The sequence below is a fragment of the Microcebus murinus genome, chromosome 14 (genome assembly GCF_040939455.1).
Source record: "Microcebus murinus isolate Inina chromosome 14, M.murinus_Inina_mat1.0, whole genome shotgun sequence".
NCBI classification, from domain to species: domain Eukaryota; kingdom Metazoa; phylum Chordata; class Mammalia; order Primates; family Cheirogaleidae; genus Microcebus; species Microcebus murinus.
This window is the reverse complement of record NC_134117.1, coordinates 55,543,094-55,554,808: the sequence shown is the minus strand read 5'-3', so window position 1 is coordinate 55,554,808 and position 11,715 is coordinate 55,543,094. Positions and strand designations below refer to the sequence as shown.

General features: G+C 49.0%; 1 protein-coding gene across 3 annotated transcripts; it reads right to left on the bottom strand.

Annotated features, from left to right (window-relative positions):
- Positions 1–2,254: 2,254 nt before the first annotated feature.
- Positions 2,255–6,580, bottom strand: LOC105870138 (mannose-binding protein A-like). 3 transcript variants are annotated; one of them, XM_012762493.3, is made up of 5 exons: positions 6,454–6,580; positions 4,799–4,991; positions 4,258–4,374; positions 3,355–3,429; positions 2,255–2,706 (listed from the first exon to the last, which is right to left on the bottom strand). In XM_012762493.3, the coding sequence occupies exons 2-5, from the start codon at positions 4,980–4,982 to the stop codon at positions 2,333–2,335; spliced, it is 750 nt and encodes a 249-aa protein (XP_012617947.2). In that variant the 5' UTR covers positions 4,983–4,991; positions 6,454–6,580; the 3' UTR covers positions 2,255–2,332. The 3 variants fall into 3 exon arrangements, with proteins under 3 accessions (XP_012617947.2, XP_012617948.2, XP_012617949.2); XM_012762494.3 differs by having other exon boundaries at positions 6,390–6,464; XM_012762495.3 differs by lacking the exon at positions 6,454–6,580 and adding an exon at positions 6,221–6,296.
- Between the last annotated feature and the right edge of the window lie 5,135 nt (positions 6,581–11,715).

Genomic DNA, 11,715 nt, shown 5'->3' with positions numbered 1-11,715 from the left:
AGAGAGAGAACCATGGAAGGAACTAACAGAAGCAGCCTGAAAGGCAGTGGAGGAATCGGAGCTTGCCCTGCAGGTTTTTATTGCATTTTCCGGTGGGGACTCTTGCTACATGCCAGGAAACCATCTATGTGGAGCGCGGTTACTGTATCTTCTACAATTTTACTGTCCTGCACACAGTGTGAAAAAGGGCCCATTCTTCTCAGCATTGACCATGACAACCCTCTTATCATAAAATGGAAAGAATTATATAATAGTTATCCGTTTGTTTTCTCATTTTTGTCTCGGCCGTGAGAGAGTTCAGGTGTCACGGTTGTGCTTGGTTACAGGAATTCTCTTGTTCTGGGTCACCCTCTATGTGTATCTTCCTCCCTTCTAAAAAGTTTCTGGCCTTTCCTTTTTCTATTTGCTATAACCCAGGCTTCATATGTGCTTCGAAATTTTAAGCAGTTTCCTACTCCCTTGGCAAGCAGTCTGAGTTGAGTTGGAAGTAGCGAACTGCACTGCTCCTAATTGCAAAAATACTCTTCTCCCTGCCCCCAAGTGCTGAGCTTGAAGAAGAGCCTCGAAGGATTGAACATTCAATGATGTGACAGTCTAGGTGCACTAGAGGCCAAGGACACAGGTCCAGCCACCCTCACCTCATGGGCCCCAGCGTCTTCAGCACATCCCAGCCCTGTCCTGACAGTCCTGCAGAAGGAGCGCGTTGGGGAGGAGGCTCCGCCTGGCACTCGTTTCCCAGGACCCAACCCATCTGTCCACTTGCAATTTTGATTTTTTTTTGTTTTTTTGAGATAAGGTCTCGCTTTGTTGCCCAGGCATGAGAGCAGTGGCATGAGAGGCTTTGGCTCAAGCACCCTCCTGCCTCAGCCTCTGAGTAGCTGGGACTACAGGCATGCGCCACTCTGTCCAGCTAATTTTTATATTTTTTGTAGTGGTGGGGTCTTGCTATGTTGCTCAGGCTGGTCTCGAAATTCTGACCTCAAGCTATCCTCCCGCCTGGGCTTCCCCCAGTGCTAGGATTATAGGTGTGAGCCACCATGCCCAGCCCACTTGTAATTTTTCAACGTACCCATTCAACAAATATTCATCGAGCACTTATTAACTATGAGATGCTTTTCCTGCTGGTTCAGATACAAAAAGAAATAAAACAGAAAACCAAGATTAACCACAGCTTTTCACTAAGTTAAAGTGGCACTTGGCCCATTCACAAAATGCGTTCCAAGCTCACTGCATGAATGTCACACAGCTGGAGCGGGATTTGCCCTCGTCCCCTGGTTTGCTGCTGTGTAGTCGCAGATCCACTCCCCCTGAGACGGCTGAAAAACATGCATGGCCGTGAGCAGAGCTCTGGGCTGAGACCGTGCCAGAACCCTGCTCGGAAGGGACATTTCACTTGCTGACTGTCTGAGGCCTTATAATTTGACCTATAGGGTGATAATTTGACCTATAGGGTGTGAAGCTCATTTTGGGGGAGGTTTTCTTCTTGTCTGTACTCATAACGTGCCCATGACCTACAGCGGGATGAGGATGTCACAGCGGAGGCAGGGTGCTGGGTAGCAGCAGGGATGAGACGCAGGAGGCCCGTGGAGAAGGACTCACTCTGCAGGGCCATTTGCTTCCTCGCATGCCCCTGACATTCGCCACAACATGGAACCAGTCCCCTAAAATCATGCAGGAAGGTAAGGCTGCTCTTTGCCCTCGAGGTCACCCTAGCGACTGATGTGGGGGCGGGGCACAGCTACCTGGGCAGGGGGAGGGGATTCCCAGGACCAATAACCGTTATCTAGTAGGATATTGCCAGGTATTACAGTCAGGCAGTGACAGGGCGTGTGGGGCAGCTCAGGGACAACTAGAAACAACACCTGTGTCCTATAGAGGCTGGGCTGGCCGTGGGCAGGAGCTCAGGGTGAGAGTCTGGCATCAAGTAATGGCAATTTTTGGAGAAAAGGAATTAGGTTTCTCAGTGGCTGAGATTTACTGCCTACTCTGACATGGGGGTGGCCCTTCCTGGGTCCCTCTGGGGGCCTGCAGTGTTCTCTAACCGTAAAAGGAGAGGTTAGACGTGGCCCTCTCCACAGCGGACTCGGGCTTAGGGCTGCGCTCCTGGAAGAGGGGAGGGTGTCCTTTGCCCTGGGCTGGACCAGAGCCCTTGTACCCCACGGCCAGCCTCTCCTCACCTCGTCACCCCACAATCAAATATATCCCCTTCATTTTCTTCCCAACCCCACGAAGGAAGGACTCAACACGAGGCGGGGAAAACCAGCACCGAATTCTCTTTCACAGCGGCAGAGAGTCCAGCAGGGAGCCAGGGAGGGGCCGAGCCCGCGCCTCTTCAGGCAGGGAACTCGCAGACGGCCAGGAAGGAGGACTTGCAGGAGATGTCGTTCCAGATCCCGTCCTTGAGGAGAATCACACAGTCCTCCCCTGAGCCGAAGTCATTGGGCTCATCCTTCTTCCAGTTGCTGTAGGTCAGCCTCTCTCCCGTCACGTACACGAACTGGCCTTCGGTGGCCTCATCTGTGATGCCCAGGAAGGCAGTGTCTTTGGCCACATCCTGGATGGCCTTATTCTCCTCAGCATTCCTGGGGGCAGCCACGGTGGCCCGGAGCTCAGCACACACAGCCTTCGCTTGGGAAAAAGGCATCTTTTCCCCGTTGGTCACGTAGAGCTTCTTACCGTGCTTTTTGCCCAAGGAGAAGGCCTGCACTGAAATCACAAAGCGCGGGTGCGGCTGAGTGCGTTTGGGGCCCGCCCAGGACAGTAGCCAGAAACGCCCTTGTCTGGGAACTCTGAACTCTGCAAAACAGCCCATGCCCACCCACCGGAGGCCAGAGCCTAGGGAGGTGACAGCCTCAGTCGCAGAGCCAGCGGTGGGAAACAGCCCCCGGCAGACAGCCTGTGCTCTCCGGGGATACGCCACCCTTGGGGAAAACATCTGTTAGAAACTACGCCAGCACAGGTGGAGACGGGGGACATGCTTGGGCCTCACAGCCAGGCTTGGGCACCAAGGTGAGGAGGCAGGGACAGCCACCTGTGAGTAGGAGGTCTAGAGGAAGAAGCAAAGACTCTGGAGACGAGAGACCTCCATTCCGTCCTTCCCCTGCGGTGTGATGTAGACTGCGTTACCTGCACTTCCTGCCCCCACGAATAAAACTGGTGTAATAAACTAAGATGATAACCGCAACTGGGGTTGGAGAGAGGATCGAAGGAAACCATGTGCCCGCCCAGCACAGGCCCTGGCAGGTGTGATGAGTGTAGGGGATGTTAGTTCTCTTCCACCCTCCCAGGAACCTGGAGCACTCGGAAGAAAGAAGGGAGAGGCTAGCACACGTTGGGGACAGAGAAGCAGCTTACGCTTCTTGATGTGGTCCAGTTCTGCTCTCAGGCTGCTCACTTCTCTCTCTAAGCTGGCCAGCTTAGCCTCGGCAACTGCAGGGCAACAGGGAGAAGGAAATTAACGGAGAAGACCTTAAATCGGAAAGCAGAGCATTTTGCAAAAGATAAAAATTAAAAAAAAAATTGGTTTACTAAAAAGTATGCTTATTACAGAAAAATCAGAAAGCAAAAGGAAATAAAAGGATTTAAAAACCCTATATTCCTGCCTCTGCAAACATACCTTCATATCCCTTGACAACTACAGTTCTAGATCTTGTCTTCACATACTGCTTAAATATTGCAGTTATAATAATTTATAAGAAAAAATTATTTCTCTCTCTTTTGAAAAATTTTCTTTGTAATGTTTTTTCGCTTCTCAGACCAGATAAACTTTTTAATATTTTTGTTATTTTGGCCGACTGATAGACAAACGTTAATAAGGGGATTGTCGTTTTTTTGTTGTTGCTGTTCTTACTGAAATTGCTCTATTTTATGCTGAACTAAGTTGCTAAGATGTTCCCCATTGACCATTTTCACGCCACTTTCATGACAATAGACAAAAACCCAATACCCGAAAGGCCCTGTTTCTTCCCTTGCAGACTGGAGCCAACACTGGGCAGGGTCAGCTGAAGAAAAGCCAGGGCCCGTCTGCTGCAGAGGGCTGGCGAGGGGGTGGCCCTGCAGGGTTGGGAAGTCTGTGCTGGGCACCCATGGGAAACCCCTCGGGCCGCAGCTAGGGCAGAGAGGGTGGAGGGCGCTGGGCCGGGAAGCAGAGTTAGCATCTTCCGGGGAGGCAGCAGAAAGGGGACCTCCCTCCTGGCCCTCCAGTCCCCAGGGCCCTGGATCCCCTCAGGCAAGACCATGCCGAGGTGTGCCCCTTACTCGAATTATCTCCACGGTCTCCTTTTAAGCCTTTTGGTCCTGGAGGCCCCGTTGTTCCTCTCTGTCCCAGAGGCCCCATCTTCCCAGGAGGGCCCTGCAAACCTCTGAGCCCTTGGCCTGTTGGAAGAAAAGGGAAACATGACCCATGGCTGTCACTCATTTTCTTTTTCTAAAAGCTCAGTACTCAATTCACATCGACCCCAGGAAACAGCCAGAGAGCTAGTGGTGACCCAAGAAGAAAGCATTTCCAGCAGCCCAGGGGAAGGCCTGTCCTGGGGGCCAGCTCCCGAGGCAGGCAGGACACCCCCTCTGCAGGGACAACCACACGTCACCAATTCCTGGGTGGAAATGGGGGCTGCTGGGGAGTCAGAGAGCATTTTTAGCTTTGGAGGCAGTGACATTGTACAGGGGCTATTCTGAGTGGGCCAGCATCCGTCATACTGAAAGGTGACCTCCCCAGGTCTCCGTGCTGGAAGCCTCCTATGGAACCGTCTCCTGCTGGAGGTAAAGATGTGGGAAGACAGAGCAGCGTGTCCTGTACCTGGCTCTCCCTTTTCTCCCTTGGGTCCGTCTCGCCCGTCTCTGCCCGGGGTGCCGTTGGTGACGGGGACGCCGCAAGTGATCAGCGAGCAGGACTTCTGGGCATCCTCGCAGGTTTTTGCGTCTGAGCAGGATGTTAGCACCGCCCGCAGAAGGAGGACCAGGAGTGAGGGAAACAGGAGCATGGTCCTTACCTGGGAGTGGAGAAAGGCAAGGAGAATAATTCCATCTCCTCTTGCTTAGTCAACATTTGCCAGCAGCTGTGGTGTGCTGGGCCCTGTGCCCGGGACAGCAGACACAGAGGGGATGTCACGGCCCTTGGCTCTGAGTTACTCCCAGGCTACTAGGGAGACAGACAAGTAAAAAAGAAAACATTAGCCTTAGATCCGTGCTAAAATGAAGGTGGGTACAAGAATAATAGGGGCCCATTCTCCCTGGGGTCCCAGAGTACCTGTCAGCACAGGGCTTCATGGTCAGGGACCCCCTACCCTGAAAATTACAAACTAGCCCTGTTTCTGGTGGCCTAGCACACAGGCAAGCAGCCCGCTGCCTGTGTAAGCCTGGATTTCTCAACTCCTTTTATTAAGGATCAAGGGCGCCTCAGTTTCCCTTTTTTTCCCTTTCCTATGGGCCCTGGGACTAGACTCAGATTGCAGCAGATAACCTGAGGTCCCACAAGGTCTATTTCTTGGCCTGACCTGGTTTATGATATCCACACTCTCGTTTCATGTAAAGATCCCTGTTTTCCACACTGGGGCCCCAGACATCCTCAGAACTGCAGCCGTTTCCCCAGCTACCTCTAGGGATTTGTATTAAGTCTCTATTTTGTGACAGGCGTTTGCTGGGCACTCAGGACCCAGAGTGCCCGAAGGCAGGCCTCTGACCCTCCAAGTGGAGCCTTCTCTGTTTATTGATCCTGTCCAGATGAGACTTCCTTTGGTTTGAGATTTTCTATTGAGAGGCCATTTCTGCCAGGCAGGACTCAGGCTTGTGAAATGTCTGCTCACCCTGCGCCTGGCAGGGAGCCAGCTCGTGCCCCCTCTCCTGGTATTATCCTCGTGTGCTGCCAGATGCCTCCCAGCTCCACCAGCTGTAGGCCCCCACCCAGCTGTCAGATGCCCCCTGCAGCCTGTGCCCAGCTGACCCCTCCTCCAGGACACCCTGGCAGCCCGGCCCCCATGAGGCTCTGCCTCTGCTCCGCTCCAGCCTCTCACCCCAGTGTCCCCGGGCCTTGCTGTGTAACTGCCACATCTGCCCAGGCTGGCAGCTCCCTCAACCCTTCCCTTCCTCTAGGACTCATTGACAGCTGCCCAGGTGGAAGGAAACTTCCAAGATCATATCCTCCACTTTTCCTCTTTCTCTCTTTTTTGCCTTTTTTTAAACCTCCCCCGATGGTGCTGGAGGCCACGTTCAGAGCTTGTACCTGTTGCTGGCACACACGCCCACTTCTATTTTTCTCCTTGGAAAAGACCACCCTTTAGTTTGCTGATGGTCAAGTGGATCCAGGAAGGACACAGATGCCCCAGGTCTCATAGAGACAGAGGCCCCAGGTGGGCCTGACGACCCTATTAAAGCCCATGCCTGGAACTCACCAGAATCAAGTCAAGAGGTCAGCCCTGCCCAGAACCCAACCTCTCTCCTCCAGAAATGACTTACTAGGGCTTCTGCAGAGCTTGGAAGCAGTGGCTGGGGAGCTGGCAGATGCCTCGGCGAGGTCAGGCCCAGTTAGCCTGGTGGCCAGGGACAGCACTGGACTGGCCTTCAACCCCAGATTAATAAACAACCACCCTTAGAGCTGCCGTGTACTGGGAAGCTCTCCAGGGCTGCTGGTGTGACCTCCAGCACAGCACCAGGTAGCTGTCTCCTGCAATGCCCTAATCGCCCTCCTTTGCCTGCCCCTTCCCAGGTATCCTCTCTATGGCTTAGCACCTCTGAGCCTCTAAAATCTCAGGTTCTCAGGATAGCTTTCTCTAGATACTTATTTCAGAAAAAACACGCATAGACATTCCACAGGGCAAACACCCACGTGCATACACACACACACACACACACACACACCTTTGTATCAGTTGTTCCAACTAGTTCTGTTTGTGCTTCGTTTAGGAAAGTCCTACAACACTGTGTCAGCTCATTCCTCCTTTCTCATTCAGAGCATTTGTCAAATGTCTTCTTTGGGCATGTCACAGGGCTAGGCGCAAGGGGGAGGAGTATTTATAACTTACATTCAAAGCTGAATGTGGGCGTTTGTACCAGTTGCTCTCTCTGCCCTGACATTTCTGTCTTTGTATAGTTATTTGTTGCCATTCGGATTTCAGCTTAAATATGATCTCTGGAGGAAGGGTTTTCCTAACCATTTAAGTAGCCAGTCTGTCACTGAGTTATACTCCTCTGTTCTGATGTTCTGCATATTATTTATCTCTATGTGAAATTGCTTTGTTTATTTGGTTGCGTAATGATTTGCCACCCCACCCCGGTGGAACAAGAACGTCATGAGAACAGGGTCTTGTTCCCACACCTAGAGAAGAGTGCCCGGAAACAGCTGATGCTCGGTAGAGACCTATAGAACAAATGGATCCTCCAGCACCGCGTCCTCAAAGCCAGCCTCTTGACATCTCGCTGGCCGGGGCTAACCTCTGTGCCCACTTTACCGGTGATTTTACTTTCCTAGAGTGACAGCTGTATTCAAGACCTCCTTGCCCCCAGGGTGCACCCCTGGGCTGTGCACATGGGTGGGATCTGGTGACAGAGTGAGGAGAAGAGCAGAGACCTTGAACAGACGCCAGACCAGTCTGTGGCTCCTCCAGGCCTGGGCTTCCAGGAGTGTCCAGTTCTTATCGCCAGAGCCTGATCAAGTGGCCCAAGTCCCTGGTGTGACCTTTGATGCCTGCCTTTCCCCAAACTCACACTCAGTCTTTATCTCAACAACTCGAGAGGTTTGCTTTTTCCCTGGTGGGGCATGGGGCTGGGCCGCTTCCCTTTGACTCTGTCTTGTGACTGGCATTTTGGCTTCTCAAGGGTCATCAGCCCTGCACACTCATGTCATCATGTCCTGCTCTGCAGCCCTGCTCACTCCCGTCACAGGGAGCCTGCCAGGCACCAACAGGCACCAACATTACCCCACTGTAATGAAGATCCCTCTCAGAGCTTGTTTCCTGGTGCCATGGACACAGCTCTGAAGGGCCCACAGGGCCAGAGGACAAGGGACATTCAATTCACACAGGACATAAGCAGACCTCCCAGAAAGGTGGGAATTCGAAACTGAGAAATTTACATAAAACCAGGACCCTACATGTGCTACAGACTTGGAGAAACTGTGGTTTGGTGGGCGGAGGGGCGAGGGGACAGGTGGAAGGGACAGACACCTGTGAGCAAAGGAACAAGAAAGCTTTGATTCTGGTGGGGAAAAAGACTCTCCCTTTAAGGACATCTACCCGTAGATCTATCCTTTCACAGATCTGGGGGTTGAGTTTATGCTACTACTACTACTATTATTATTATTGAATTTTGCCACTTAAGCCAAGATGAAAAATTGTTTAGAATGTTCCAGTGCGTCACAACGTGGTGCCTCATGGAGACATGAAAACAATGCAGAACCTTAGCCGTAACCCAGGCACCGCAGGATTTTCTCAGATGGAGATCAGGGGAATCCGAGTTCACCTTGTGACAATCACCAAACATAGCAGGAAACAAGCAGAGTGAGAGTTGACAGAAACGAGTCTCAGAAATAGTCCTCCAGACACCGTAGGCTCTATATGACTGATAAATCGATATCCATTTAAAAGGAAGGTATAACTAAGGAATAAATAAAAATTAAATAAACTAAGGAAGTAACTTTAGAGCTAATAATAAAATCAAAAACTAGTTCTTTGCAAAACACACAAATTTGGGAACTATGACTACGGTCGTTTGGATTATTTCCAATTGTTTGCTTCCTCCTTGTTCGAAAGTTAGCTATCCACGCCCTTGGCCATGGTACTTTCCAGAGGCCCCCACTGGAGTATGTGGAGTAAACACTCTAGGCCCTTTGGTGTTCGGCTGGGCCACGTGACGGGGGCAGATACAGAGGGAGCAACAGCTTTCAACGCGCTTACAGGTTTCACGTGGCCTTTGTGTTTCTTTCCCAATCGTGGGAAGAATGGGTCCCCGGTAGTGACTAATATCAGGATAATTAAATGATATTAACCCATCGGAAAGCCTACAGTCCAGCCAACCAGAGCGGAGTCCAGCCCAGCTCAGCCAAGACCAGCCAAAGCTCAGCAAACTGGAAGTGCCAGAGCAAGAAATGAAAATGTTTGTTGTAGACACCTGAGATGGAGATTTAGTGTTGTGTTAGCTGACTGAACAAAATCGACGATTAGTAGAAAAGGTATAGGAAATAAATAAATCAGGAAGGGAAAGGGAATATTACGATAATATAGACGGTATGGACATTATAAAGTTACGTTATGCACAGTTGACGTTGTAGCAATATATTTGAAAACTAGATAAAATAGATAATATTAGAAAAATATTCAGAAGTACTTATGTGGGCCTAAGAAGTGCTAAAATGACTGATATATCATTAATCATAAAATGGAAATTATTAACCATCCCCCCATTAAAAAAAGGTTTTAAGGTGAATTTTATTTAATCTTCAGAAAAGAGATAATTTCTCCATCATATGAATGGCTTGTATCCAAAATAGTAATTAGAATGATTAACTAAACATGTAAATCAGAATGGATAAGGACAGAACAAAAGAAGGGAACTCAGACACTTTATATGAATTTATAAGTACAGATGCAAAATACAATATAAGAATTCGCTGTTAAAGTTCAGTAGGACATCCACGGTTGATAGTACAGTCTCTGGAATCTGACTTCCTGAATTGGCTGCATGATCTCTGGCAAATCACTTTGATCTCTATGAGTCTCAATATTCTTATTTGTAAATTTGGGAGAATAAAGGCATTTATAGATTAGGGTTAATGAGGATTACATGAATTAGTACAAGTAGAGTGCCTGGCACTCCGTGGAAAGCAATATGGAGATACCTCAATGAGCTAAAAGTAGAACTACCATTTGATCCAGGAATCCCATTACTGGGCATCTACCCAAAGGAAAGCAAGACATTCTGTAAAAAAGACACCTGCACTTGAATGTTTATAGCAGCACAATTCACAATTGCAAATATTTGGAAACAACCCAAGTGCCCATCAAGACATGAGTAAATTAATAAAATGTGATATATGTACACCATGGAGTTCTACTCAGCCACAAAAAACAATGGTTATCTAGCACCTCTCGTATTATCTTGAATAGAGTTGGAACCCATTCTACTAAGTGAAGTATCCCAAGAATGGTAAAACAAGCACCGCATGTACTCACCAGCAAATTGGTATTAACTGATCAACACTTATGTGCACATTTAGTAGTAATATTCACTGGGTGTCAGGCAGGTGGTGGAGGGAAGAAGGGATGAGTATATTCTCACCTAATGGGTGCAGTGCACACCATCTGGGGGATGGACACACTTGAAGCTCTGACTAAGGTGGGCCAAAGACAATATATGTAACCTAAACATTTGTACCCCTTGTAATATGCTGAAATAAAAAAAAATATAGTGACAATAGCCAATAAAACCATAAAGTTAGTAAAAATAAACATACCAAGAAATGGGGCCAGGTACAGTGGCTCATGCCTATAATCCCAGCACTTTGGGAGGCTGAGGCAGGAGGATGGCTTGAGGCCAGTGGGGGCAACATAGCGAGACCTCATCTTTACAAAAAATTTAAACATTAGTTGGGCGTGGTAGCTCATGCCTATAGCTCCAGTTGCTTGGGAAGCTAAGATGGGAGGATCAATTGAGCCCAGAAACTCAAGGGAACAGTGAGCTATGATCATGGTACTGTACTCCAGCCTGGGAGACAGAATGAGACCATTTCCAAAAAAAAAAAGAGAGAGAGAGAGAGAGAGAGAGAGAGAGAGAGATGAGAAAACATCAATTTTCAGAAGCTTAAACTATTCATGTATTAAAGTAGGGAATGCAGAGTGTCCCTGACTTATGATGATTTAACTTAAAATTTTTCGACTTTACGATGATTGTAAAGTGATACTCATTCAGTGAAAACTGCACTTCAAGTGCCCATACAATAATTCATTCACCGTCACTACAGTATTCAATGAATTACACAAGATATTCAACACTTTATTATAAAATAGGCTTTGTGTTAGATGATCTTGCCCAAATGTAGGCTAATGTAAGTGTTCTGAGCACGTTTAAGGTAGGCTAGATTAAGCTATAATGTTTAGGAGGTTAGCTGCATTAAATGCATTTTCAATTTATGATATTTTCAACTTACTATGTGTTTATTGGGACACATCCCCATGGTAAGTCAAGGAACACGTGTGTATGTTTCTCCTTGTTTTGGGGGGAAGTTGGGAGGAAGGCTCAATAATTTGTGTTTTGGGTCCTAAGCACATGTGGCAGGATAATCAGATTAAAAATTAATATTCGTGAAAGAATGAGAAACAGTTCCCCTCATCCCATTCGGTTCTGTGGGTTTTGATCCAGAGCTTCCTTTTGCCCAAGAAAAGCAGTAAATGCCACGGATGGGGAGAGCATTCAAAGGTGTGAAGGTGGGAGGATTGGCAGCATTTCTGGAGATGGGGCACACCTGTGGTTGCCTCCTCAAGCGAGTAGAGATGTGGTCCCATTCCTATGCAGCCCTGGGGGTGTGGGGAACAGTCCCACTCTGTGCAGACCTGAGACTGGGGTGCTTCACCAAGGCCCTGAGTGCCACCACCACTGTTGGGCTGTGGAAAACATCCACGAGGCTGAGGAGGGGACAGCAGGTGTGATATCATCACCGACAAATGGACCATGAGGATTCAGACCAGGAGTTATCTTAACACCAGCCATGTACACTGATGCCCAGAT

What these genes read in the sequence shown, in the direction of transcription:
- LOC105870138 (XM_012762493.3), bottom strand. Translation starts at nt 4,982, where the DNA reads ATGCTCCTGTTTCCCTCACTCCTGGTCCTCCTTCTGCGGGCGGTGCTA. An exon ending in AGACCGTGGAGATAATTCGA is followed by an intron (nt 3,430 to 4,257) that starts GTAAGGGGCACA and finishes GTTGCCCTGCAG; the next exon opens with TTGCCGAGGCTAAGCTGGCC. An exon ending in ACTGGACCACATCAAGAAGC is followed by an intron (nt 2,707 to 3,354) that starts GTAAGCTGCTTC and finishes TTGTGATTTCAG; the next exon opens with TGCAGGCCTTCTCCTTGGGC.